Here is a 27,178-nt window from a genome sequence, read left to right as displayed (position 1 = left end):
TCCCCTCTCTCTCCGATGTCGTCACTCTCTCCAACCCTATTGTCATCCCTGCCACCAGGTATGGTTTTAATTTTAATTTGTCTTGTTTTTGTAATGATTTTTCCAGTGTTTGAAGTTCAAGAAAATAGATGATGTTGTTGAGAAATTTGTTGATGGGGTTACGAGTGGAAACCGACGGGAACACCGATGAACCAATCGTAATTGGCCGAAAGTACACCTGCCGGTTTTGTCACTCTTATTCGGCTGGTTTCGTTTGATACCACTTTCTGAAAAACATGTCAATTCAGTTTCGATTTTAGACTAAAACCACACCGTTAGTGTCGTTTTTCACTCCTAATCAGTTTATAAGTAAAAGACTCATTTTCATATATCGGTCGGTAGAGTAGGGCCAGAAATTAGTAGAATTTGACCAGAGCCAGAAAGAAATTGGAGAAACAAATATAATAAGTACCGATCTAATGATCTGCAATATCATGCACTCAGTAGTTGAGAGTAATTTCTCAGCAAATTACATACCACATGCATTGGCGCTACATAAAACTAACGACATCCACAATACTGGCATGGATCTATAACCCACCTTAATTTAAACCTGCATTAACGACCTGATAACTGAATATTTATTCTTTTCCCAAGCGCTTCTACCCGCTCACACTATTCTTTTTTGTCACTTCTTTATCATTCTCTCCGTTTAGCTAATTTGAGCGCTTTTCATGCTCCATGCCTTTAGATTCTCTATGATAACAGTCTCTGACCCGTTGTTAAATGCGTACAAGTGAGCGTCTTGGAAGACAGCAAGTGTGGGATAAACCCTTGATGTGATGCACGTTTTCCCTCCTGCTCCATAACTTTCCACGACGGAATGATCAATCTGTGCAATAAAACATCAACAATTTAGACATTCCGAGAGAGAGAGAGAGAGAGAGAGAGAGGACATATACTATACATGATATTATAATATATATGCATGTGTGTGCGTGTCATGTGTGTTTAGGGAGCTCACCAAACTCCTAAGAGAAAGCTTCCCGTCTGCTAAATCCACGTTTACGAAGCCTGCAAATGGTGGTCGATATAGCTCACGTCTCAAAGAGGAACTGCATATATATATGACAAGGCAAATCAAAACCAAGTCAAAAGGGTGACGAGATCAGGGGAAAACAGTACAGAAACTTATACCAATCTAGAAAGCAGTTAATTATTAAACTAATTAATCATGACAAACCTTCTTGCATCAGAGCACATGAGAACTACATGCCCCTCTGTAGCTTTGAAAACTCTAAAGAAGACAGGAGTATATTCTTCTAGATTTTCTGAAGCTAGTGTCAACAACCCAAATGGACCAATCCCGCCTTGAACTGTTGAGCCCTTTTGGCCACATAGTGCTTGTGCGTCAACCCAGCTAGGATCAAATTGCTCGGCCGTATCCAAGCTTGACAGCCGGAAGGTTACATCAACATCGGCCTGTGTTGGTAAATTATTTTAAAAACAAATGCATTAGTCGGGAAATATATATATCATTCACCATGTAAACAAAAAAAGAATATGTATCTTCCGTATAGCAAACCTGAGCAGCAGTAATTCCTTTGATCTCAAAGTGATCTCCCTGTTTGATCTGTTGATTGCTTATCTGAACTTTCTTCCCTCTAAGAGTTTCCAATTCTTTAATAGGCCATTGTAACAATTGCTTCCCAGAAGTGTCAAGCCACACCGTCCTCGGAATAAGCTGAAACAAGTCCAATCGAAATATCACATTTTCTAGTACTATTTACCCGCAATTGGGAGATAAGCAGTAGCATGTATATATTGATAGAACCCAACATTATTGTTGTTACCTGAATCCCAGCCCACCCTTTAGAAGTATCGTTATTAGCCGTATCCGATTCATTAGCCCAACCCCACAAAATCCTTCGGTTCTTCCCGGCATCAAAGAAGGTCTTTGAGGCATAAAAGTTTCCGTAGTCATATCTTAGACCACTCCATCCATCGACAGATGTGTTATCAGGTACATACCTATCAGATCGAGGATTGTATGTTCCAAGTGTATAGTACTCGTACCTGGTAAGATCAAGACTCACCTTCAACACATGCTTTACTTTTTGCCCAAGAACTGATGTTTCCAACCCACTTTTCCCAGACGAAGAGACCGGATAAAAATCCGGGCATTCCCACATACCCGTATTGGCCGATGAATGCAGAGGGTGCTGAGCCTTAACCCAATGCACAAAGTCCCTACTCCTATACAAATATGCCATCCCTCTATGCTTCCTCTTGCTGCCTACGACAAGCTTCCAATGACCATTGCTCCACCATGCTGTTGTTGGGTCACGGAAAGCGCTCGCGTTCATTCCCCCAACGGGAACAATTATGGGGTTGTTATCGGGCTTTACCCATTCACGGAGATATGGGTCGGAGTAGTTTGCTGGAACGGCTTGGTTTTGGACCTGACGGTTCTGAGGGTCAATTCCAGTGTAGAGAATAATGGGCTTCTCTCCTGGGAGAATTGTGGCAGACCCAGACCAACACCCATTTATATCGAACGGCTTGCTGGGGTAGATGGCTGGATCTAAGGGCTTCCAGTTGATCAGATCCTTTGATACTGAATGGGCCCACACAATGTTGCCCCACACTGCACCTTTTGGGTTGTACTGGTAGAAAAGATGGTAGATTCCTTTGAAGTACATGGGTCCTGTTTGAATTTATTTAAAAGAGAATTTTTGTTTAGAATACAAATAAATTATATAAAAAAAAAATCGTAATTAATAAAAATAATTTTATAATTTTTCATATTAAATAACATCAATTTTATTTATTTATTTTTGTAGAATCTCCTATAATTAAAATATTTCCCTTTTTTGTTTTTGGGACCACAAGTCAGCAGTTTAGGGTTCCGAAGGACTCACCATTTGGATCTGTTGTCGGTTCGTTGTTTTGCCGATTTCAACACCATGCGTGAAAGAAAAAAGAGCAAAGGCCAGTAAGTGAAAGGTAAATGCAGCTTTCAATGCGAAAGTAAACAATACAAAAGAAGGTAATGCACATTGCACATTTGGAACCAAACCCATTAAGAAACTGCCCAAAAAAAGGTGCCTTTATGAGTTTTTTGTGATTGAAACAAAGCGTAGAGCATTGTTTTGTGTTTGTCATTGATCAGAAGCACTTCCATGATCTTAAAATAATAATTTGCCGTTAATCAGATAATGAATCCTATCTAATCTTTTATTTTTTTTTTTTAATTTGTACATTTGTATCAGCAATTACTGCACAGCAGCATAACCATTAGCATGGAAAGAAGTTGCACCAATATTATATATATATATATATTTATAATATAATATAATATTTCCCCAATAGGCTATAGACGTGTTTTCAGCGGAAGGGATGCCTTTCGACCTAACACCAAAGAGTACGAATTAACAATACTCCGGAAGGGATGCTTAAACTATATGCCCGCAAGCACCGGCCAAGACGTTGAGAAATATATAGTAAAGCTTGCAGATGCTAGGTGTTCATGTCCTCTAGATGTGCTCTTCAAAAGTGATTTTTAGTGTATTTTTTTAAAGAGTAATGCTAGGCTGGTGCCCAACAATGACCAATAGGGATGCCCTAGGTAAAATTCATCTTTTTTATTTTTTTTTTCATTTTTTTCTATTCACATTTTTTTAACATCTTTAAATATTTTTAAAATATAAAAAATATATCAATACACTAATAATGATTTTTTTTTAAAGAGTCAGAGTCACATGTTTAAGAATGACTCATTCTCAAATTTATTAAAGTATCCATTACTTATGATGGAGGAAAATCGAGATTACATCTTGACACTTAAGACTTACAAAAAAATACCAAGAATATAAACCAATAAAGCCCAAGTGTCCAAAAAAGACATCACCTTATTATCTATACATTGTATAAGCAATCCCAAGCAATAAATTAAATACATATAAATCAAAAGATAGACATCGTTCCTACTGATTTTGACTTCCTTAATTAATAAATAAAAATAAATAAATACATGAATAGTCAAAATGAGATGACATACTAACATTATTCTTTTTCAAAATGTTAAAAAATCACGCACGTAAATTCATTAATGGTAATTTTTTAAAACATTTAAAAAACAAAACAAAACGTACTAAGGGCGCATTTGGAGGGCAACCATAAAAGCATAATTTTCCATATAATAAAAACCAACACTAAAAACCAAAAACATACCACAAAACAACCAAATTAAGTAATTAATTAATTAACCAAAATTCTATGGAAATCCAAAAAATGAACAAAGTTACTTTGATATATATATATATATATATATATATATATATATATAGTTAATTTTGTTGATGCACGAATGTCGCTTTGTTAAATTAATAAAGCGTAATCTCAAATATGGTTCATTCTTTAAAAGACCCGTCTGATAATGGGTAACCAATTAATAAGATCGATGGACGTTGCTGAGACGCATAAGAAATTATTTTTTTTTTTATATACAATTAAATATATAGTAATTAACTTGACTGAACAATGAATTATTTTGGAAATGGAAAGTGTTTAGGTACTACTCATGCTATATAGTAATTTTGATTATAAATATATATTTTAATTTCTTTAGAACATGGAGAAATTGAAGAGAATGCATGACAATATATTTTCTTTGCAAAACTAATATTAATTTGTAAAAAAATGAGTCTCTGATCCTCTATATATATATATATATATATATATATATATATATATATATATAGGCTCATGTAGTATAGTTTTTATTAAATTTTAAAGAATAATGCTAGGCTGCCACCCATCAATGACCTCTGGGCGTGCCGCCTAGGCAAGACTCATCTCTTTGATTTTTTTCATTTTTTCTTTTTTTAACATCTTTAAATATTTTTAATAAATAAAAATATATATATATCAATACACTAATAGTCACTTCCTTAATCAATAAATAAAAAAAATAAAAAAGTCAATTAAATACATAAACGGTCAAAATGAGACCGGGGGCAAAATGAGATGACATACTAGTATTATTCAATTTTAAAATAGTTTATGCTAAATATGAAAATATTTCAATACATATCATATTAAAATTAAAAATTATATCGTACGTAAAAAAGTTCGGCATGCATAACCTTCATATCATATTCAAGAACAAGATATACATTAATTACATGACCAATAGATCGATCAAGAGATATTCGATACACGTGATGCAGGATATCTTCTACGTACAATAAGGGTCCCTAAGGAGTCCGGAAAATTTAAACGTATGTTTATGCAGATAGAGATCAAGAGCTTATTAATTAATTTGTCAAGTTCCGATAATCCAAATGCATGGGGAAAAAAACGTGAGAAAGAAAAGATCAACAGAAAGAAGTTTAGGCAATATCGTAGGTGCATGCAGATCATGATCATCAGGAAATTAAAGGAATTCATGAAGAAGTAAATAAAAAATAGAGAAGTTTAATTGTGCGTAGTCGTAGTTTCTTTGGAGAGTAGTGCATGGGAAAAAACGTACCATTAATCCAATGCCTAGGAGGCTGAAAATGGAACCCAGTTCTATGAAGTTGTTTCACCATAGCGGCAGGCATAGACTGCAACTCTGGGTGAACCTTGTGAGACGCTTTGACAATACCATTGTTGCAAACCATACAAAGAAACCAAACTAATAAAAAACACGAAAGAAACTTTGAGGCGTCCATTAACAAACGCCAAAAAGAAGAAGCACAAAGGAAAGCAGCTTATTTGAAAAGCCTGAAGGGATAGAAGATAGAGATGGGTGCATATATTGCAAGTGAGCGAGGTTGTATATATATATACACAAACACCTCAGAGAGAGAGAGGGGAGAGAATCGTGATCTGGCAGATGCTAAAATTATAATAAGAATTAAAAAGGATAAACGTTAAAATTAACTAGGCAGTTTCTTAATTAACTTCTCTCCTTCTTTTCTGGGGTGTTGATCTGGTTTCCAGTATACCCTAAAAATTTAAAAAGACTGGTGGCCATCGAGGATTATCTGATCCATTACTACTTTTGATAATTATTTAAAATTAATGATAGTAATTATAATAACAACTTCAACCAACAAAACAAGTACAGATTTCAAAAAATAAACAAATAAATATATGGGGAGAAAGCTATTTTCATTAATTAATTATGGCTTTTCAGTTTTCTTTTTCTCTCTATTAATTTAGACTGAATTGCGTTTTCCTTTTAACAAGTGTTTTGTTTTTTTTTGTTATTGTGGGATAATGGAGGCTATTTGCATATATATCCTAGTCGAGTCATTAACCAGGCCACCCCGTTTTTAGGGATTGATAGTAGATCAGATCATGTACAGTTAGGATAAAGATTTAACTCCAACCATTGTTTGAATTATAATGATTTTATCCCCCAACATTCTCGAACAACCAGTCATTTCGGATTTTTTTTTTTTTTTTTTTTTTTGGTGGGGGAAGCGCCCATGGAGTTCCCCCGTGCATGTACAATTAATTATCATTGAAAGCTATTGGTTTTGCTGCTCAGATCATCATACACCATGCAGTCCGACTCTTGATCTGCATGAAGTATATGAATGATCGATACTAGACGAATGACACATAATTCTTCACACTTGAATTAACACAAGATTTTCATTGTTATGATCAATACGCACGGCAGATTTGGTACTACTGCTATGTTCGAGAACTAGAAGAGAGAGAACCACGCGCAAATGAAGAGTAAGGTCGATATATGTGCAATATTTTTTTTTATAATTATTTAAAAAAAATCATATTTAAAATGAAGATATTTTTATAAATGATGTTATATATTTTATTTTTTATTAAAACACCTCATTTAAAAACATAATTGTATAAAGATGTAAAAAAAATGTCAAGTGAAAAAAAATGACCCAATGTCACATAGCATATTGACAAAGTTTTTTTTATCGCCACACATTATATATGGTGCCCCAAATAACATCAAAGGTGTTATTTAATTGTGTTCCAAAAATAAATTTTAATCATGAACCCAACTTTGCGTCGATACACATTCCTCATAGCAAGCTGAAGCTAGTTGCTAAATCCCAAGACAGGATTTAATATTACTCTATACTGGACATGGACAATATTAATACACCCTCCTAAGTTCCTACCTCCGTCTGCTGCATTCTTACAAATAATACAGATACATATTTCGTTCCATTACGCATGCAAATGAGCCAAGACTCCAATTTTTAGTTCAGTTGGATGAGCGGTGAGCGTGGTATAAGCGAAGGTTTAGATTCCTTCCCGTCAAATGATACATGTGAATGATTTTCTCGGAATTCCTCGATGAGGGCTTCCATCGGCATGGCTCGGAGTGACTCAATGGTCCCCTTACTCGGGACCTCTTGCTCACATCTTGTTGGCGTTGTGCCACTAGGCTCATAATCCTGCACACCATTTAAGAACATGCATGCTTAATGGACTGGTTTGTGTACAAAGTGGGTTTATCTATCATATTAAGTGGGCTTAGGGAGAAACTCAAAGCGGTGAATTATAAGAAAAAAAGTAGGTATCGGCCTGATCAGGTTGATTGGTGAGATGCTTTCGGCATAAACCAATAGCAGAAGTACAAGTCAGTATCCTAACATGATAATAAAAGTAACATACCATATATCGCTGCTGGAAGGTGTTCTGTGCCTTCTCTTCTATACATGCTGCTTGGCCAGAGTGATCCTCCCTGAAAACTTGAAGGATATTTTGATGGGCTTTCACAATCTCCAAAATTCCAGATATAGAGCTTTGCTCCTGCTCAGATACACCTGTAGCAATGTTCACGAGGAAAACATCACATTTGTGATCCCTAGACGCAAAACTAGCAACAATAATAGTTATATATATCATCAAACTTTAATCATTCTCATCTTTATACAAAGATATCAGACACTTCTTAAAACAATAATGTTGAAGCTTCATTATATTTTAGACCAAAACTAGGTTTATAAATTTCGTCTCAGTTCAAGTTCTACAAATGAAATAAATAAATAATGACATAGTTAGTTATCACCCATAACCATAGAGTGATAATTCCAATTAACCTTATTTTTAAGATCAAGATTACACAGTTACAACAGAAATGAAAAGCAGGCCAGTACGAGAATCATAATAACAAAAATAGATATAGAAAAGCATATCACTCATTAATTACGGTGTGAAATATCATGTCAGTGGCATCTACAGACACATCTAAAAGGTTGAAACTTAAATTCAATGTATCTACCTTTATCAAGCAGATTCAGTCAACGGATATGGAAAATTTAGACGTGATTCACTGGTATATCATATGTGAATTTGCAAGTCTTATATAAACAAGACCATATTCAAATAAATCTCTAAGCATAATACTCACTATCAACATGCTGAAGTGTTTCCTCGCAATTCCTTGACACATCTTGCTCAGCCGCAAGCCGTGCAGAACTAATCTCAACGTCATGCTGTTCATTGCTATCAGAAGCACTCCTGCATCAAACGTCATAACATCAAGAGAAGAAATGAGATGCGGCTTTTACTTCATGATTATGACGCATTCATTAGGTCGAGCTAGAAAGAGTTGTCAAACAAAAAACAAAGGCAGAAGCACGTTGAGAATTTAATAATACAAAGCTTTTTCTTTCCCTTATTTCCAATATAAAATAAATAACAAAGTCTCCATATTTTCATCAGCTTAAACTTTTGAAACAAGTGATAATTTCACATAGTATTAGAGCAGATATCTTAAATTCGAACCCTGACTCTACACTCTATCAAATTTAATTAAATATTCTACGTGTTGGGCCACTCATTAAGAGGGAGTCTAGCCCACACGTGAGGGAAATATTAAGATATAAAATAAATAATAAAATCTATATCTTTTCATCAATTTAAACTTTTGAAACAAGATATAATTTCACACCACCGTATAATAGGGATAAAAGAGCTATCCACTAAAGCCCATTAGCCACTAACCTGACAAGTGACACCATTGCGGAAACATGTTTATTGCCCATCTCATTCACACACACGTGTGTCCTTTTCGAGTGCTCGAAAGCCGACTCAGCAGTATTTACACTACGCCAAAGGGAGAAAGAGAATATCAAATAACGTAATAAAAAATTATATGGTTCTAGAGGCAGAAGAAGGCATTGAATCAAACTTACCATTGCTTTAGGAGTACCTCCATACGACAATGTTTAGCAGCAGAGTATTCAGCACTATCGTTGGCATCATTTTCCGCTAGTGTAGAAAATGTTTGCCACTTTCTTTTTGCATCTGTTGTAATACCCTCCATCGATAAAACGTGTCCATCCAAGAACGCCTTGTTTGCAATAGCACTTTCTTTGAGATCTACAAGCCTTGTATCAACCTGTCAGCTCAACTCTTAAACAATTCTGGACAAAGATATACAAGCAGAAATTAAAAACATATAAAAAGTAATCCAAACACAAAACAGACCAGCTTCTTTTGACGCTGAATGTGATATGTGACCAGGCTGGTCACATCAGCTATAAGCTTGTCTGCTTCAGATTTTGACTGCTCCTGCAAAAGATATGCTCAACATGTCAGATATTTCCACAAATGAAGTAATAACTGAAGTAAAACTTCAATTCTTTCATACCTCATAGGCCTTTTGAAACTCTGCAACGCTTCTCACATGAATTTCATCAGCTTGCACTGCATAATTTGCAAGCCTCTTTGATTCTTCCAGAAGCTTTTGAAGAAATCCTTGAGAGAAATCAGAAATGTCCCTTGTTTGCTCAACACTAACATTGAATCTCTTTTCAATCCAAAACCAACAAAAGAAAATATTGATTCAAATTAGTGAAAAAATTAAAACCAAGAGGGAGAAGAAATTAAGAATGACAGTTTCAAATTTTTCAATAAATCAAATTGAACCATTTGTAGAACAATTAAGGAACTTTCACTAAAACCTCATATCAAAAGAAGGCAAACAATTGGAACAAATTCTTTTCAGTTTCCAATAATATATTAATAACCCTTTTCCATTGATTTTGGTCCATCAAAAATTGGATATACATTTTTCGGAGGAATGTCAAGGGGGGTGAAGAAAATACACCTGTCCACCAGTCATGCTTCCTGTTTTTTCCATTTAAAATTTAATGTTAAAAAGTGGAGGGGTTCTAGCTATTACCCTTTGTTAACAATAGGACAAAGTAAATATCAAGGCATAAACCTGTCGCAGTTCCCTTGCAAACACAGCCATTTCTCCTTGGTGAGAGGATAGAGTACTCTGAAGATCATTAAATATTGAAGCCGCTTCACAGGCCTCTGACGCTAAAAGCTGATTCACAAACAGAAAATTATGACAAAAAATAATTATAATCACAATAAAAAGAGCCATCCATGAGGTATGATAGGGGATAAACACAAGGGAACTTCGTCTGTTGCACCTACTTCTTCAATAGAATGAGCATTAGAAGCAGCCAGAGAAGAAATCTGCTCCAGTCCAGCATTAGAACCCGCCTTGTGCAATCGCACAACGTTTTGCACTGCCTCAATATGAGACAAATACAAAGCCCTCAAAGTCGTAATTTTTTCCTTGACATCCACAACAGCCTAAAGGTAGGAACAAGGTGACTAAATCAAAGTTGAATGAAGCACGGTATTATGACATGACAACACTACCATCCCTTAAAACAAAGCATGTCATCTCTAAACAGAGAATACATCAGGTGAATGCAAATTATTAATCAGAATTACACCACAAGCATCATCTAATACCTTCTCATGTATGCCTGTAAAAGAATGAGAAAGTTTCTCAACGCTCAGGAGGTGTTCTTTCTGCTCAGACAATGAAGTTTCCACCAAGTTGCAAAGCGAACCAATTTGTTGGGCAAGCTCATCTTGGAAATTGTTCACCACCAATCTGTTATCAGCATTAAGTTTGTCTTCTCTTCCTACAACATAAAACAATAGAAAAGAAGAATGTTAAAAAGTTTTGGCGATATCTGAATTTGAAGCTTTGAAATCATTTGAAAACTGCATACCAATTTTTGAAAACAATGATGCATTATCTTGAAGAGCTTTCTCCAAATCAGATCGTAAAACACAAGCTTGATGAGCCAGTGCGTTTTCTGTTCCACCCATTGAGCAACAGTATGAACACACAAGATAGCATCCAAATGTCAAAAAGGATGATAGTCATGCAAACCTGCTTTTCTCTGTTCAGAGATGACAAAATTCTTCTCCGTCAGAGCATACTGGCATTTCTTAAGTTCCTCCTCGGAGTTGGCTAGCAATTTTCTGGTTTGATTCAAGTTTTTCTGCATGGTTTTATCCACATTAGACTAAAATGCACCCAAGAATTCTGAAGCACGTACGACAACTTATAAATTGAGACTGACCTCAGTGACATCCAGTTTATGACTCAAATCGGAGCATTGCAGGATTTGGAAGTTATGTTTATCGTGCAGTTCCTCAAGTTGCTGCTTGAAATATGATAAAATGAGTTGAGACATCACAACAATTTGTAACAAGAAAACACTTGGTCTTTAATATTCGTGTCACGTGAACAAACCTTTTGATGGGTTTCTAGCATAATCCCCATTTGCTCAATCTGATCTACCATGGCCTAAGGTCAAGGTATAGAACACATGCATAAATAGGAAGAAAATAGACACATTAAAAACTCAGAAATTCAAGAACAAAGAATGCAGATGGTGAGCATCAACAACATTCAATATGTATCCAGTTGTTATGTATCCAGTTGTTATTTCATGCTGAACAAGGACACCTCCCACTAAAAAAGTCCGTTCTTAGAAATTAGACAAGTTGAAATAAGCCAAACATCAATACTGCAGCCACGGAAGCATTACTCGTTTGTTTTTCAGATAAGATGAGTTGAGATGAAAGTTGAATAAAATATTGTTAGAATATATTTTTTTAATATTATTTTTATTTTGAGATTTGAAAAAGTTGAATTGTTTATTTTGTTTTGGGTAGGAATATGAAAAAATTGTAATGATTAAATGAGTTGAGAAGAGTTGCAAAAACAAACGAGGCAGTAAATCTCAAATTCACATAATAGTATAAAAATGAAACAATTTATGGATATTCCACTCAAAATATATGAATACAAAGATATGAATACAAGTAAAATCATTGTGAAAAGACAAAAATTAGGGGATAATGCAATACCTTTTTCTCACTCTCCTCCTGATGGTACCGCTCCTTTGGAATATAGACACCATTTTTTTCACGTGCAGCATAAACCTCTGAATAAATCACAATGGTGAAAAACAGGAAGCACAAGAAGCCACCTTAAATTTCACAGACGCCACTAAATTCATTATACTGTTTCACCAACAACAAACATCTATCTCACCTGCCTTTAGGCGTTCAATTTCACCATAAAGATCCTTGATCAAAGTTGACTTCATCATTTTTTGGTTAACCTAACAGTAACCAAAACAAAGAGTGAATTCCCTATGGAAATAGCACTCATTATCAACTAGTATGAGATTTGGCAAATTACTGAAGGTAACAAGACAACATGTGCACCAACCCATTCTAACCAAACCCTATAAATACATTGAACTCGTGAATATCTGAAAACAAGAATTTGCATGAAATGGAAATTGTCCCAAAAGACATCCCCACTAGATTTTCAAGTTCAACTACAATAAGTTGAGAGCATAAACTCTCGACATTGATTATAAACTTTCCGAAAGCAAAGAGGCATGGTAACACTTGGTTGTGTCCTATTAACTCAGACTGCATAGGAAAGGACATGTACCAACACACTGTCAGCAAACTTCAATAGAGGATAACAGATGATTTAAGGAAAAAATGATTAGCTTTGAATAAATCAAAGCTTTCATTCAAGGAACCTAATATAAGTTTACTTCTAAATTGGAAAACAGAAACAAGCTAGTTCCACAAGGTGATCATTCTGGTATTCACATACAAGCTAGTTCCACAAGGTGATCATTCTGGTATTCACATTAGATGTCAGACCTCAGTAATGGGTAAAACTTCATACAGATAACAGCAGATACATTACTCTATAAACCACGCTAATAACCAAATGCTAAACTAAAAAGAGAGAGCACATAAAAGATGTCCAGACAGTCGACAGCATGCTTATTTTGGGAGAAATGCTATTCATCCCTTTTAACTATCATCCTTTCATCATTCCCAAAAAAGAAATTTGTTATGTTTTACTTATCTGTCAATCATTTGATTTCTCATTAGAAGATGATAAAAATATAATAGTTTAAAAGAATGATGGATAGCATTTTTCTATTTTTAGTTCACGGATAAAATTGTATTCTCAAAAAGCATAATATAACTAACCTCTGGCTTATTTTTTATATTTTTGGCCCTATGCGCGTAATCCAGTGTACTTAAGGTTTCCTCCAAACAGTGCACTGCAGGTGAAACTGTGGCTATAATGCATGTCTTTGTTCTTCCTCCCAGTGAATCACGAAGTAACCGTGTAAGCTTGCTATCCCTAAATTTCAGTTTAAAATGTGATCATTCATCAGAAAATTAAATAGATATATTAATAACTAAAAAGAAATGCTAACCTGTACGGGATATGCCCAAGATGCTCTACTAACGCATTAATAACTCTCCCTAGAGTCAGTAAACTTTTGTTGATTTCTCCAGCTTCTCTTGCACGGCCCTGACGGATGATTGTAAAAGAAACAAGAACAATCGTCAGTTTTAGCTTGAGATCTAACTGTGCAATCCCAAGCTTATACACAAACGCAGAAATATGATTGTGCATAAAACTAACTGCAGTTACCTCCCGAGCACCAGAACGAGATATATTTTCTGATCCAGCTAAATCAACCAGATTAAGCTTGCCACATTTAATTAGTTCTTCACCTTCTGGTGTTGCTTCCTTGATGTGTATTGTAATGGAAAAGAGAGAATGTGACCGACTAAAATCAAAACAGATTGTTAGTTACAAAGGAAGCTTGACTTCCACTCTAAAGCATGAAAACTACTTTAGAAAGGAAAAATACCTTGACTGCTTGTTTAGCAAAGTTTCTGCTGTGCGACGTTTTGCAGACCCTCTTTCAAGAAGAGTAAAAATCTCACTCGCACTAGTCACAATTTCCTCCTCCAGACCTCTAACAAGAACTCCACCTTTTCCATCCTCCATCAGAGGCAACTGCTTTTTTGTCTTATCCTCCGAAGCAACTCTTGAAAGTTCCTCAGGCGCAAGCAAGTCAGTGATCTCCTCATTGTACAGTTCCAAGAAAGTAACTTTTACACTGTATTCTGCATTCTGACCCTCAAGAGTATCAAATATCTGCTTTACGGCCCTAGTTATAACCCCAGCTTCTGGGGGCAATTCTCCGTTTGGCCCACTCTGTCACGACATCACAAGACATTAAAAGACTCATTTTATGATTCATGCATGAAGATACAAGAACATCAACACGAACGTAAGAAAAAAACACAAAAACTATACCTTTGACCTCTTGCATTCACCTTCCATCGTGTAAGTCTTCCCGGTACCGGTTTGACCATATGCAAATATTGTACAGTTGAAGCCCTCTAGAACTTCATTCACTATTGGAATCACGGCTTGTTCGTAAAGATCTTTTTGTTGAGCTGAAGGACCAAAAACCTACATATATCCACAAACAAAATCTTACTATCCACACCAAACATAAAATTGGAATTAAAAAATACTGTTGGATGTATTTGGTATTTATGGGAAGCTCTTTCACGTGGCAGTACTCCCTCGAAGAAAGCGTTTATCCAAATTCAAAAATATACATTTCTAACTCATTTTACCTTATTATTAGAAGCCTTGTGTACACAAATTGAGCCAACTGAACCTACTCAAGTGCTTAACTAAAGTTCGCAGCTATCCTACTCGTTAAGCTAAACACAAAAAGCGCATATAAAATATCCCTCTGGCCAAGAAAAGACCATAAAAATCAAAGCAGCTTAAAAAACATTGGATCGGTGAACCATTTGTGATATTCTTAAGTTTCCAACAAAACAAGGCATCAATATAGAGATCCACAACAATTTTCCAAATTTCAAAAATCCCCATCGATAGGTATAGTTAAAAAATAAACTGAGCAATTTAAAAAAAAAAAAAAATTTAACATTGAATTCGTTTAAATACCTTATCGAAAGTGAAAACCCTATCGAGATGCTTTCCGGCAATGTTTTGTGACACTGACACTTCTCTACTGTACTCATTGCAAGTAATGACCTGCGGTGCATTGCTCCGGAGCTCTTCATCGCTAAACGGCCTGTGAAAAAATATCAAAACAAAATTACATAACTTAGGAAAAAAAATCACGAATCAGTGAAATGTTGCAAGGCGTAGTTTCAAATCCGAAAAAAAAAATCATAATACCCGACTCAACGAACTAATTCCAAACCAAAGAAAAACTCTAAAGTTAAGGAGAGGCAACTGTAAATGTGTGTGACAGGAATGCGTACCTGCAACGAAGAAGCACCTGAACATTTACGCCCTTCTCTTTCTCGTGGCGGCCGGACATTATGGATCGGCGGCGATAGAGAGAGTAGATCAGCTACAGAAATGCAAGTTTCACCCTCACGGGATGCGAGATGCTTCGTTTTCGTGATATGTACTCGGTTTGATCGATCTTTTCCAATCTCTATCACTCGCACACAGTGGTTAGGAATTTAGGAAGAGAGCGGGATGGGGTTGATATTTGAAATTTTCGCACAGAAGCACGCGCTCTCGTTCTCTCTCTCTCTCTCTCACTCTCTCGAACGGCTTAAATTCACAGATCACCGATCTGACGATCCATATTCAGATCGTAATTGTTTGACTGGAATAACCCTGGGCTCTTGTATAATGCCGGATTAACCCTATTTTTTGGACTAGTGGGTTTACACAGCCCATAAATGCAGAAGCCCAACCCACTACTCTATCCCAAATTGAAACATGGGCTTCACCCACTACTCCACCCAAATAATTAAAAAATAAATGGATAATTCATAATATTTAATTATGTTTTATAATATTTTTTTCTTTTATTTTCATGGTACGTTGATATGATGCCGTTCATTAACTATCAGATTAGATTTTATTTTCTAATTTAATAAACTTTGACGTTTTCACAATTATTTTCAACTCATCCCATCTCATCTTATTTAATCATTACAATTTTTTCAAATTCTTACATAAAATAAAATAAACAATTCAAAATTTTTAAATTTCAAAACAAAATTAATATTAAAAATATATATTTTAATAATTTTTTATTTAATTTTTTACTTTAATCTTAACTCATCTGTAAAAACAAATGAGGGTTTAATTATTGATAGACATTACTACATCAACAGTGACCTCAACTTTCTAATACATACAGCCATAATGCCATTGAGAATCTCTGTTTTTTGTATTCCAAAATTTAGAATCTCTGTTTTTTTTTATTTTTAAATTTTGGAATCATGTCTTGGGCAGGCCATAGGAAACCGAAACACATTTCTTTGCAAAACTAGCTGCTGGCCTAGTGCTGATAAGATTGTTTGCATCAAGCTGGTGAGATAAGTAGGTTGGGCAAATGAATGTGTGACTGAGCAAGTGAGAGCACGGTGAAATTATATGCATATGACTGCATCAATCACGAAACGAAAGCTGAAAGGCCTAAGAATTTAGCAATTGGGTTTTGAGAACTATGAAATTGACACAGTATTTTTTTTTTTTTTTTTTAATGTCGGGAACCCTTACAAGGTAGAGCGTTTCGAACCCATCACTGCAAAATAAACCCCAGTCATACACCGCATCTTCAGAAATTTCTTTACACGAAACTGATAAATCGCTAGCTTTTCATTAAGAAATATAATCTCAAATAATTATTTATACATGTGAGGTGTTGAATCTTAGACTTTTAAAGGAGTGGTATTTCAATCATGAATCAATCAATCATGAATGCCGGAATGCTAAAGGTCCAATAATTTATCAATGAATAAATGAAACAGAAAGACAATTCAGGTCCAACCAATAATTTCCGACAAAACACTCCAAACTCTAAGATCTATATCACAAAAATGATGAAAATTACCACAACCATTTTGGAAGAATTGGCTTTTATTCTTATACATCCTAAATCATTACATCCTTTGAATTACAAGCGGCCGGCCATGCACTTACATTAGGGAAAAACAATATCCTGGTCCCTATAAAAATATATGACCCCATCTTCTACAATCTAAATGAACTCCTCAACCAGTTTCCCAAAGTCAAACTTCCCATTGCTGCATTCTACAGCGTTTAAGACCTCTTGGAAAGTAGACACGCTGCATGGAACTACCAGGCCAGTGCTCTGCTCGAACCCAAACTCGTTGTATGATTTCTCCAACAACATCTTGAACAATGGGTGCGAGAGAAAGCTGGTTGGAACCACAAACCTTTGACGCTCCTCTCCTACATATACCGCAAAGAAACCTGTTGGCGTTTTGGGAGAAAGAGAAGCTTCCTCAAATTCCTTGAGCAAATATTCACGAAGTGTTAGTTCCTGAGCAACTCTACCCAGAACCTTTACCTTCTTTGCTAGTTTCTTGAAAGACACCATTTTCTTACCCATCATTTCTCTATCTATATATGCACTTCAAAGGAAGATCAGGAAAGAACAGGGTGGGAGAGCAAGAGACTGATGAAAATTTAGAGATCAGGTATGGAGCCAAAGGGGAGGTGACCTCATGACATGGGCTTAGTGGGAGTATTGGTGGGTGGAGAGGATTTTATTTGCAATGTGGTATGGGAGGAATGTCTGGTTGACTATAGAAAATTTTGGAATACATGACCATAATTATAAAAAATCACATAAAATTTTGAAAAATCAATGATGGGATGGCACTATATTGCATTATATCCTACGGTGATGCACTGTTGGGTGGGCCGACAATCCTAATCATTTTAGTGCCGTGAAGAGTGAATAATATTTAAAGCCAGTAAACTGACATATGTTTGGCAAGTAACATCGACCACAAAATTTTCATTTTGTCTTATTTTATTATTATAATTTTTTTAAAATTTTTATACAAAATATAATAAATTTTTTAATTTTTTTAAAATTTAAAATAATAATAATATTAAAAAATAATATTTTAAAATTTCCATCTCACTATCAGAGAGAAGGTACCATTTGCCGAAGAAACTGAGTCAAATGACAACCGCTAATTGTGGCTCTAGTGCTTTGACAGACTTTGTAAATTTAAACAGTCATTTATACTTTAATGGAATCTTGATTCAATAACTAGCAAGAGGACGAAATGCTCGTTTGTTTACGGATGAAATAAGATAAAAAGTTGAAATAAAATAAAATATTATTAAAATTTATTTTTGTAATATTATTTTTATTTTAAAATTTAAAAAAAAATAATTATTTTTTATAATTTATATAAGAATTTAGAAAAATTATAATAATTAGATGATTTGATATGAGTTAAAAGAGTTTGATTGGAAAAAAAAAAAGAGAGTGTGACTCTTGAATATCCACGCAGTATGTTCTTTTCTTCCAATAGAATGTTGACATGGATTACGTTTCGATGTAAAAGAAAAAATATTTAATTTCTAATTTTTTTTCGTATTTTTGAACTTTCGAGAACTTCAAAGCTTATGATTTTTTCATTTAAGAAAAGTCAAACATTGAAAAAATTAGAAATAAATGTTGATGTTAATCAAATGGGGTGCCTCCTTGAAATGACTCGAAATTATTTCCAAACCACAAAAGAATTACATTGTTTTAGAGTCCAATGGCAAAAGATGAGAGAAAAAGTTTGGTGGACAGCATGATGTAAAATAGAAGATACAATATTGTCGTTAATTTAATAATGTCTTAGAAGATGACATTACTTGTTAAAATGGTCAAAAGACAACTTGAACTTGTGAGGTGGAAAGTGCTAACCAACAAAACAACACAGGAATAAAGAGCGGAGACGGCCTGAGAAATTTTTAAATGGAATAGTTGACTTGGGCCGGGACTTATGCCGCTAGAATCCACTCGTTGACGCCACCGTAGACGTGAGTCTCCCGTATCACCCATTTTGTACTTCACAACACTCGGGACGGCAGAGACTCGTTTGTTTTTACAAATGAAATCTTATTTTATTCTCAAATAAAAATAATTTTAACATTTTTCAATCTCAAATAAAATTAATATTATAAAACTATATTCTTACATTAATTTAATTTTATAATATTTTTTATTTAACTTTTTCTCTTTTATTTTTCAAAACCTACAAAATATTCAATTCAAATTATCATACTATTGTTTATAAATTATCTTACTACTATTTACAAAATTCTCATCTCACTCTCCAAACCTGCCCGTTAAAAGTTGAATAAAATATTGTTATAAATATTTTTTTAATATTTTTTTTGTTTAGAGTTTGAAAAAGTTGAATTGTTTATTTTATTTTACGTGAGAATTTGAAAAAATTATAATGATTAAATGAAATGAGATGAGTAGAGAGAGTTGTGAAAACTTACGAGACCTTAGACCACGAGTAAAGCTAAATATAGTTGGCCAAGTTGAGTAATACTATGTACAGTTGTGGAGTGAATAAATATTGCATACTTACTTTAAAAAAAGTGAGGTTTATTATTGAAAAATTAACTAATTTTTATATGGATCTCGTATTTACTCACTTTTTTTAAAGAGATTATGTGACGTTTGTGCACTCTACGACTGTAAATATCATTTCTCGAAAATTATGAGTTTAGCATTAAAAAAATAATTCTTTTATGTTGATTCTTGATTTATCAACTTTTTTTTAAAGCTAATGCACGAAACTTAAACAACTATAACTATAAGAAAAATTATATACATTAACCATTATTTACTATCCTACAACCTACATCTTATGAAAAATACTCTCGTATTTTATGAAAAACACAATCATACTTTATGGAAAAAAAAAATTATAAATGTGAAGTGTAAAAATAAATAGTAACTGATGAATAAAATTCCACTAATAATAAATATCATTTATTGATACAGCCTACTTCACTAGTTTTCCAATATTGGAGAATACTCTTATTTTCTATACACCCTTGACGGTTCCGTTTACAGCGTTTGATTTACTTTATTTATTTCTTAATAAGAGATTATGGGTGTAGAAAATAATATCTCTCAAATTTCAAGTCCATTAACATTTTGTATCGACCATTAACTGAAACTAATAGATCGAAGCTCAATCCACCATATTCTCTTATTTTCTTTTGAACCAAAAATCAATTATATGACGTTTTAAATCCACCATGGTCACTTATAAATGACGTTTTAAAATTCAAAGATTCATTGTATCACACAGTCAACATTGTAAGCTCAATACCAAACTTCACATAATTGTAATATAAAGTTCGGCCACGAAATGATTATGAATATGGATTTGGAAAAATGATTAGCATTTGGGACATGAGGACATTAAATATCACCAACCAAGAAAACCATTGATGGTTCTATTTTGTTTTATTTTATTTTATTTTTATCTCTATAAATTTTTCAAATTTTTTTAATCCTCTTGATCTTGGTTGGATGTGTGGCCAACTCCTACTGAAGTTACAGGTTTCATTTGGTTTCTAAACTAATTTCAATTTATCTCAACTTATCATTACAATTTTTTTAAATTTCAATACAAAATGTAATAAACAATTCAACTTTTTAAAATTTCAAAATAATAATAATATTAAAAAATAATATTATAACAATATTTTATCATCTCAACTTAACTCATAATTTTTCTTAAGTTCTTAAATTTTTTCATAATTTCTTTCTCAAATATTATTTAAACACAAACATAAAACACTTTTTAATTTCAAATATTCAACTTTTCCATATAATTATTACAATTTCCTCAAACTTCCAATCAAAATATAAAAAATAATACAACTTTTTCAACTTTCAAAACAAAAATTATATTTGATATATTTTTTTTTCACTTTATAATTTTATCTATTTATAGATAAAATGATGATTTTGATTGAGTCAAACAATTTCAATACTATTCACAAAATCATCATTTTATCTAGAGTGGGGCGGCATTGGGTACGCCCAATGATTTTTTTTTTTTTACATTTTTTAATATATTTAAATATTTAAAAAAAATACATCAATATACTTAAAATCACTTCCTTAATTACTAAAAAAAAAAAACCAGCGGTACAATGGGGCCGCACAATAGTTTTACTCTTTTATCTATTCTTTGATAAATATCTATCAATGTTTCGGATGATGAACACCTATAACTGTTTCACAAAGTATATCATAATCAACCTATAAATTTTACAAAATTACCCTCATTACAATTTGAAATTCACATTAAGCACAATTTTCATGTCTATAATTAAAGAAAATGGTAAAAAAGAAGTTAGCAAATATAATAATAAATAAATTATATCTTTCTCGTCGTAAGAGAAGATAGGGTGTTTGGTCTAGTGGTATGATTCTCGCTTCGGGTGCGAGAGGTCGCGAGTTCGATTCTCGCAACACCCCTTGAGAAAACTTTGGGCTTGGCTTTTTTAATTATTCAAATGGGCTGATTTCGAAAACTACCTCCTCTTTCAGGCCCATCATTACGTAAATCATCGGGTTAATGTTCATATAGCCATTTGCTGAGCCCCAATCTTTCCGTTCCCCTCGTTCCCTCAAAATCTTTCTAGGGTTTTCGTTAGCCGAATCTCTCTCACTCTCTACTCTAACCCGCTTGCAGTGTCTTCAACATGAGCAGATCGGGCCAGCCTCCAGATCTCAAGAAGTAACTTTTTCTCTTCTCAACTGTTGTTCTAGTATTTCTCTTCTAATTCCTTTCCTTTTGTTTTGTTCGTATGTTGTAGATTTTAATCCTGTCATTTTCCTTATGTAACAGATATATGGACAAGAAGCTTCAGAGTACGTTCCGTTCGCCCTCAATGAATTCTCAGCCTTCATTTTTCTTCCATTTTCCTTACTTTTTTGGTTCTAGTATACGTTTTTTCCTCTCGTCTGTGAGAAAATCTAGGTCGCGAATATCAATCTAACCATGTAGCTTAGTTTCAGTGAGTTTTTCCCCCCATAAACTAGACCTGCTTAGTAGTTAGTATTTGAACCTTAGGTTTCCCATTTTGTTCATCGTCGTTTATTAAATTCTTCAACTGTTGCCATTCAGTTCTCTTAATTTTTATCTTGTTTTGCTATTGGTTTGTAAAAAAGTGTGAGTTTTATTGTACTCGTTGTTTGTGGTCTTTAGAAGAGATTTCGGCCCAAGTGCGGGTTACTTGGTATTGTGGTTATTTTTCCTAAGCAAACGTTATGTGCCATGATTAGTGCTACAGGTACTTACAATTTTACTTACAAAACTTATTTTGAATTTCAAATTTCATGATTTTCAGCGTATTAATAACTGACACATGGAGAATTAAGTTTTTTGTAAGTTTCTATTAAGTGTATTTAGCATTTTCCTTTGTGCCATTACTCTCAGTTGCTGTGAGTGTGGAAGTGTGGAACTCCTCGTAAGTTTGACTTGCCTACTTTTGTCTTGCCCACCGGTCATGGATTTTACATTGTGGTAGGTTTGTTTGGCTGTTGTTCCTCGTTTTTCAAAGCTCAATTTTTACTTACATTCTGACATACCTTATGAACTATAAGCCGTAATAGGAAGTTGAGATTCATAGAGACCTACGTGCCTAAGGATGCACGTTTGAGATTCACAGAGACCTACGTGCCTAAGGATGCACGTTTTGGAAGTCCTTGGAATAACATTTTGAAGTTTAGAAGTGATAATTTGCAGAGGTTCCCATGCCATCATCTGAAGGCTTGTTTTTATTGTGGGATATTTGCTTTATTCCCTTGCTTGGGCTTTTGGCTCATCTATATGCCAATTTAGCCTTTGCTTGGGTTTTCTTCAAAGGATTGTTTTCTTGAAACTCTCTTGAGATCTTGAGACTCTGAGTTTACGTCTTATGCGCTTAGCTTGTTTTGAATAATCAACATTCAACATTTTTAGTATTTCAACTGCTAAGTCTAATCCCTTATGGCCTTTATAGCTTTCAGGCAAGGGCTTTTAATTATAATACGATTTCAAACCCTAGGGGTTGGCTCAAGTGGTAAAGGCCTTGGGCTTGGTGGTATGCTCCATCCAGGTCTAAGGTTCGAATCCTCTTGGTACAAACAATTTCTAGGGGCCATAGGACTGAGGGAACTTCCCCTTGAATTACCCAATGTGTGCTTGCAAAAAACTCATTTCCAAGGGGTTGTGCAATCCTGAGATTAGTTGGAATTTGTACTTGGACACCCGACATGGCCCGTTTTAGTTTATATGACCAAATTGTGTTTTCTTTGCACTCTTTACTTCTTTGGCTCAGATATTATATATTTGCTAGATTTTGATGGGCTCACTTCTTGTGCCAAGCAAGAAAATTTTTTACGTACCAAATGTTTTAATTCTTGACACAATTCGTGTTTTATATTGCAGTCAAGTTAAATGCAAATCGAATGGTCGTTGGTACGCTTCGTGGTTTTGACCAGTTTATGAACCTAGTGATTGACAACACTGTGGAAGTGAATGGCAATGATAAAAATGATATAGGCATGGTGGTGGGTTCCTTATCCTATTGCTTTTTAATAAAAAAGAACAAAGAAAAACGATAACCTAAACACAGCGTACGTTTTAGCTGATATTACTTTTACCGCTGCAGGTTATCAGAGGAAATAGTGTGGTCACTGTTGAGGCTCTTGAACCAGTAAACAGAAATTAGTTCTCGGTTAATGCGGTGGATTTTATGTATGATCTAGTGTTTATTTTGGATGATGGTATGACAATTATTTTTTTGGAAGGAAGATGTTGTGTAATGTGGATCAGGTGCTTGATTGTTTGAAGCAGTTGCATCACTTATTTCTGCATTCCCATTTTCAAGCAGACTTGATAGTCATATTTTGTATTTCTATGGGTTCTATGGACAGGCAATGACTTCGGTTAATATAGTTCTCATTCAGTCATAACGCTTTATATGCTTTGCTTTTTCCTGCTTGTTTCAAAGGTATTGTATATTTGCATCTGTAGTATTTCTTTGAACTTAACATTTCTGCATGCTCTATGATGTTGGGTGGATTGCCTTTATCCAATCGAGAGAACCTCGTGGCCCCTTCCCCATGTGAGGATTCTCCCAAGAAAGAGAAAAATACAAAAAGATTGAGAGAGATACATTATAAAGAAATAAATAGATAGAAAGAGGAAGATAACTTATAAAAAAAAAAAAATAGATAGAAAGAGGAAGAGAGACCACCAAGGTGGTAGCTCAGTTGGTATGAGTTGGTATTCCATAGTGTCGAGGTCAGCAGTTCGAGTCAGGTGTAAGTCAAAACCGCTTATGGGAGTAGTGCCTAATTAAGGGTCTATGGGATGGGCTTTGGATCGGTTGATAACTTGGTGGTGCTATGGTGACGGACTCGCGCATTGGGTAGTAGCTATGATTTAAACTGGACATTCTACAACTGGGAGGGACTCTTATAGTCACGCCTAGGTAGGGTAGCTACACTTGTTGCTCCTACCTCCCCTTCTTTGCTAAAAAAAAAAAAAAGGAGGAAGAGAGAAAAATAATAAAGAAGAGATTTTTTTAAAAAAAATATGCACACATTGATAATAGGTATTAGTTCACATTTGGATTGGTACCACATTGCCTTTGCACAGTCGGATGGGAAAGAGTTTTTTGAATGCTCGTCTACTGTTTGACATACAAATGCAAAATGCAATGCTATTAGAAATGCTCTTAGTGATTACAAACAGCAGTTTTTTCTTAAAGGGTAACTGCTGTTTGTAATCAGACACCATACTGAGGATATGAAGAATGCCCTTTATTATGTTCAAGTTTTTGTCTGCCTGGGGTAAAATTTCCTAGGACTAGTCCTACAACATTAGGGTACACAAAAAGATGAGCAGCTGCCCGCTTGTTGCAGTTTGAATTTTGAATAGTGAGTACGCATGGAATCACCATGGTTGTCTTCTCTTCAAGTTCTAAAGTTGGCTCTACGATTTAATAAAATAGCTTGCCTGGCTCCATTTCACTTTTCCACTTTTTCTTTCGTCTCTCTGATAACCATTTTTGGGCAAAGTAAAAATTCAAAAATGCCACTGATACATACCAGCTGTCTCAGAAGGCATCTAGCAACTGTTGGAAAGCAAGCTGCCAAGCTTAGAACTAGAAATCAACGTAAAAACAAACAGCTATGCTTTGTGCTTCAGGTTGCAGAGTGATGTTACATGCTTTGATTGACATGAAAGTCATAGATTTATGATACGGTAAAATAGACAACTCAGACCCACCAAGAGCGAATCTCTCTGTTCTTAAATCGCCACTTGCTAAAACTCAAAAGTGTGGAAAAGGTGGCACATGTGTTTGCTAGCAACAGTACTATATTAAGGTCATGATGGCAGTGTGTTTTTGCAGCAGCTGCACCTCCATTGCTTCTACTATACTTCATAATTCATATAATCTTTACTTGCCCACTACTTGTTCTTGATCTTGTTCTTAATTTTTGATTAGTCATGAGTTTCTCCTTTTCTTCTGGACCCGTGAAAGAGGTGTGGTTGGGTGTTGTGGTCCTGGAGCTGGAATCAAAATTGTTAATCTTCTCAGAAAAAGAAATAGAAAAATGGGAAGACATTCAGTTATCACCATCTTGGTTGGTTTCATGACTTAGCTAGCAATGGGGTTTTGGATAAACATACTTTACTGTTGTAAATTTCCAAATGTGAGAGCTAATAACTTCAACAAATGAAAGAAAAAGTTATCAGGTGTAGGGCGTGGGGTAAATAGTAATTAATGCATAGCAAAATCTTATAAAAAAAATAATTATTTTCATCAGTTACTATTCACTGCACACACCCTACACTACTATTCATTGCACACATTTCTAACCCTATAAAAAAATAAAGAAAAAGTTATCATGTGTGAGACGTGATAGTGAGTAGTAATTGATGTATAGTAAAATTTTTACCTAAAATTAAGGTTTTAACCCCTCCCCAAAATAGATTAGAAAAAAGAAAAAATTTAATTGTAAGCGATTTTACGAACTAACATGCGCATTCATTCAATATGATTGGTCAGAAAGTAGATTTTAATAAAAATAGTGCTAATTTAAATTTAGAATATGAAAATAACATCATTAATATGCAGATTGATACGCAAACTTACTTGTACTTAACAAGGACGTTAAAAAAAAAAAAAATACAAACAAGCCATGATCCCATTCGAAACTAGAAAAAATAATTAAAAATAAGAACATTTAAAACTCCCTTACTGGGATAGTTCCTAGTCCAAACTTTATAGCTCAATCATTGGGTTGAGAGGAATTGACAAGATTACCTCTAAACATTGTCATCATTCTCCCACCCAAACTATCTTTTGTCGGTCCAGGAAACCCCTTCTTAGAAGGTAACCAATCTTCAGACTTCTGAATAATCCATTGTAGACGAACCAGGAAGCACACTAGAGAATTTTTTTTATTTTTGGGAGTTTCAAGCTATAAGAACCATCACTCACGTGTTACATGAAACTGGTGGGACCCATGTTCTGGACTCAGACATTACTGTTACACTATCTAAATTATGAAAAAAATTTACACAATTTTCACGCATCATATTTTTTTTAATTTTTATTAAAAATTTAATATATAAATAATGAATAGAAGAATTAAATTAGTTTAAAAAGAATAAATTCAAAAAATATATTAAAAAATTTTAAAATTTTAAAAAAATGTGATACGTAGAAGTTAAGAGGTTGTGTAACGTTACTAAATTATGCTATCTAATCACACCCAAAAGAGAAAAAAAAAACCCAATACCACAATAATTGACGGATTTTCATTACAGGGGATTTTTTTAAAAAAATATTTTTGTAGCTAAAAACGTCTTAGTAAAAGCCATTAATTAATTTACTTAAAATTATAATAATCACTTTGCTAGAATATCTAGAGGTTGCACTTAATCAAAATAAATATGGAAGTGAATGTATTATATAATTAATGCTTGAAGAATTTGTATACCTGAACAAAAATTATTGTAATCAAGAGTGATCTCTATTTCTGTAGAAAATGGAAATAGAAAAAATAGAAATTCAATTATATAAGAATCTCATGTAATGGTTGGTAATTATTTCGTTACCAAAACGGTAAAGAACAATTCTTAAACACTTTCTATTATTGCTGCTAGTATTATTGATGTAATTATTATTTTT

The 27,178-nt window shown here is 34.1% G+C and overlaps 4 protein-coding genes and 1 non-coding gene across 5 annotated transcripts; 2 read left to right on the top strand and 3 right to left on the bottom strand.

The window, feature by feature from the left end:
• Window positions 1-347: 347 nt before the first annotated feature.
• On the bottom strand, window positions 348-5,782 carry LOC121266863 (beta-fructofuranosidase, insoluble isoenzyme 1-like). Its single transcript, XM_041170705.1, has 7 exons — window positions 5,513-5,782; window positions 2,901-2,909; window positions 1,833-2,686; window positions 1,565-1,723; window positions 1,223-1,461; window positions 1,004-1,094; window positions 348-871 (listed from the first exon to the last, which is right to left on the bottom strand). The coding sequence occupies exons 1-7, from the start codon at window positions 5,694-5,696 to the stop codon at window positions 692-694; spliced, it is 1,716 nt and encodes a 571-aa protein (XP_041026639.1). The 5' UTR covers window positions 5,697-5,782; the 3' UTR covers window positions 348-691.
• A 1,187-nt stretch (window positions 5,783-6,969) lies between these two features.
• Window positions 6,970-15,724, bottom strand: LOC121268482 (kinesin-like protein KIN-5C). Its single transcript, XM_041172789.1, has 23 exons — window positions 15,433-15,724; window positions 15,110-15,239; window positions 14,441-14,599; window positions 13,989-14,338; window positions 13,766-13,904; window positions 13,545-13,642; window positions 13,312-13,468; window positions 12,341-12,410; window positions 12,154-12,230; window positions 11,534-11,587; window positions 11,361-11,441; window positions 11,168-11,279; window positions 11,004-11,090; window positions 10,738-10,913; window positions 10,411-10,572; window positions 10,190-10,297; window positions 9,614-9,772; window positions 9,451-9,534; window positions 9,156-9,361; window positions 8,965-9,066; window positions 8,369-8,478; window positions 7,630-7,781; window positions 6,970-7,409 (listed from the first exon to the last, which is right to left on the bottom strand). Exons 1-23 carry the CDS (start codon window positions 15,489-15,491, stop codon window positions 7,212-7,214), a joined length of 3,030 nt encoding a protein of 1,009 aa, XP_041028723.1. The 5' UTR covers window positions 15,492-15,724; the 3' UTR covers window positions 6,970-7,211.
• Window positions 15,725-17,007: 1,283 nt separating this feature from the next.
• LOC121267316 (auxin-responsive protein SAUR15-like) lies at window positions 17,008-17,714 on the bottom strand. The gene has a single exon (XM_041171163.1). The coding sequence runs from the start codon at window positions 17,550-17,552 to the stop codon at window positions 17,175-17,177; it is 378 nt and encodes a 125-aa protein (XP_041027097.1). The 5' UTR covers window positions 17,553-17,714; the 3' UTR covers window positions 17,008-17,174.
• Window positions 17,715-21,389: 3,675 nt separating this feature from the next.
• TRNAP-CGG lies at window positions 21,390-21,461 on the top strand. The gene has a single exon. It is a non-coding gene; the product is annotated as a tRNA-Pro (tRNA).
• An 83-nt stretch (window positions 21,462-21,544) lies between these two features.
• Window positions 21,545-23,942, top strand: LOC121268462 (probable small nuclear ribonucleoprotein G). The gene is made up of 4 exons (XM_041172752.1): window positions 21,545-21,723; window positions 21,835-21,857; window positions 23,419-23,540; window positions 23,642-23,942. Exons 1-4 carry the CDS (start codon window positions 21,689-21,691, stop codon window positions 23,699-23,701), a joined length of 240 nt encoding a protein of 79 aa, XP_041028686.1. The 5' UTR covers window positions 21,545-21,688; the 3' UTR covers window positions 23,702-23,942.
• Window positions 23,943-27,178: the final 3,236 nt, after the last annotated feature.

Source organism: Juglans microcarpa x Juglans regia, chromosome 5S (assembly GCF_004785595.1).
Source record: "Juglans microcarpa x Juglans regia isolate MS1-56 chromosome 5S, Jm3101_v1.0, whole genome shotgun sequence".
Classification (NCBI taxonomy): domain Eukaryota; kingdom Viridiplantae; phylum Streptophyta; class Magnoliopsida; order Fagales; family Juglandaceae; genus Juglans; species Juglans microcarpa x Juglans regia.
Note: the sequence above shows the minus strand (reverse complement) of the source record. Positions and strands in the feature narration are given on the sequence as shown.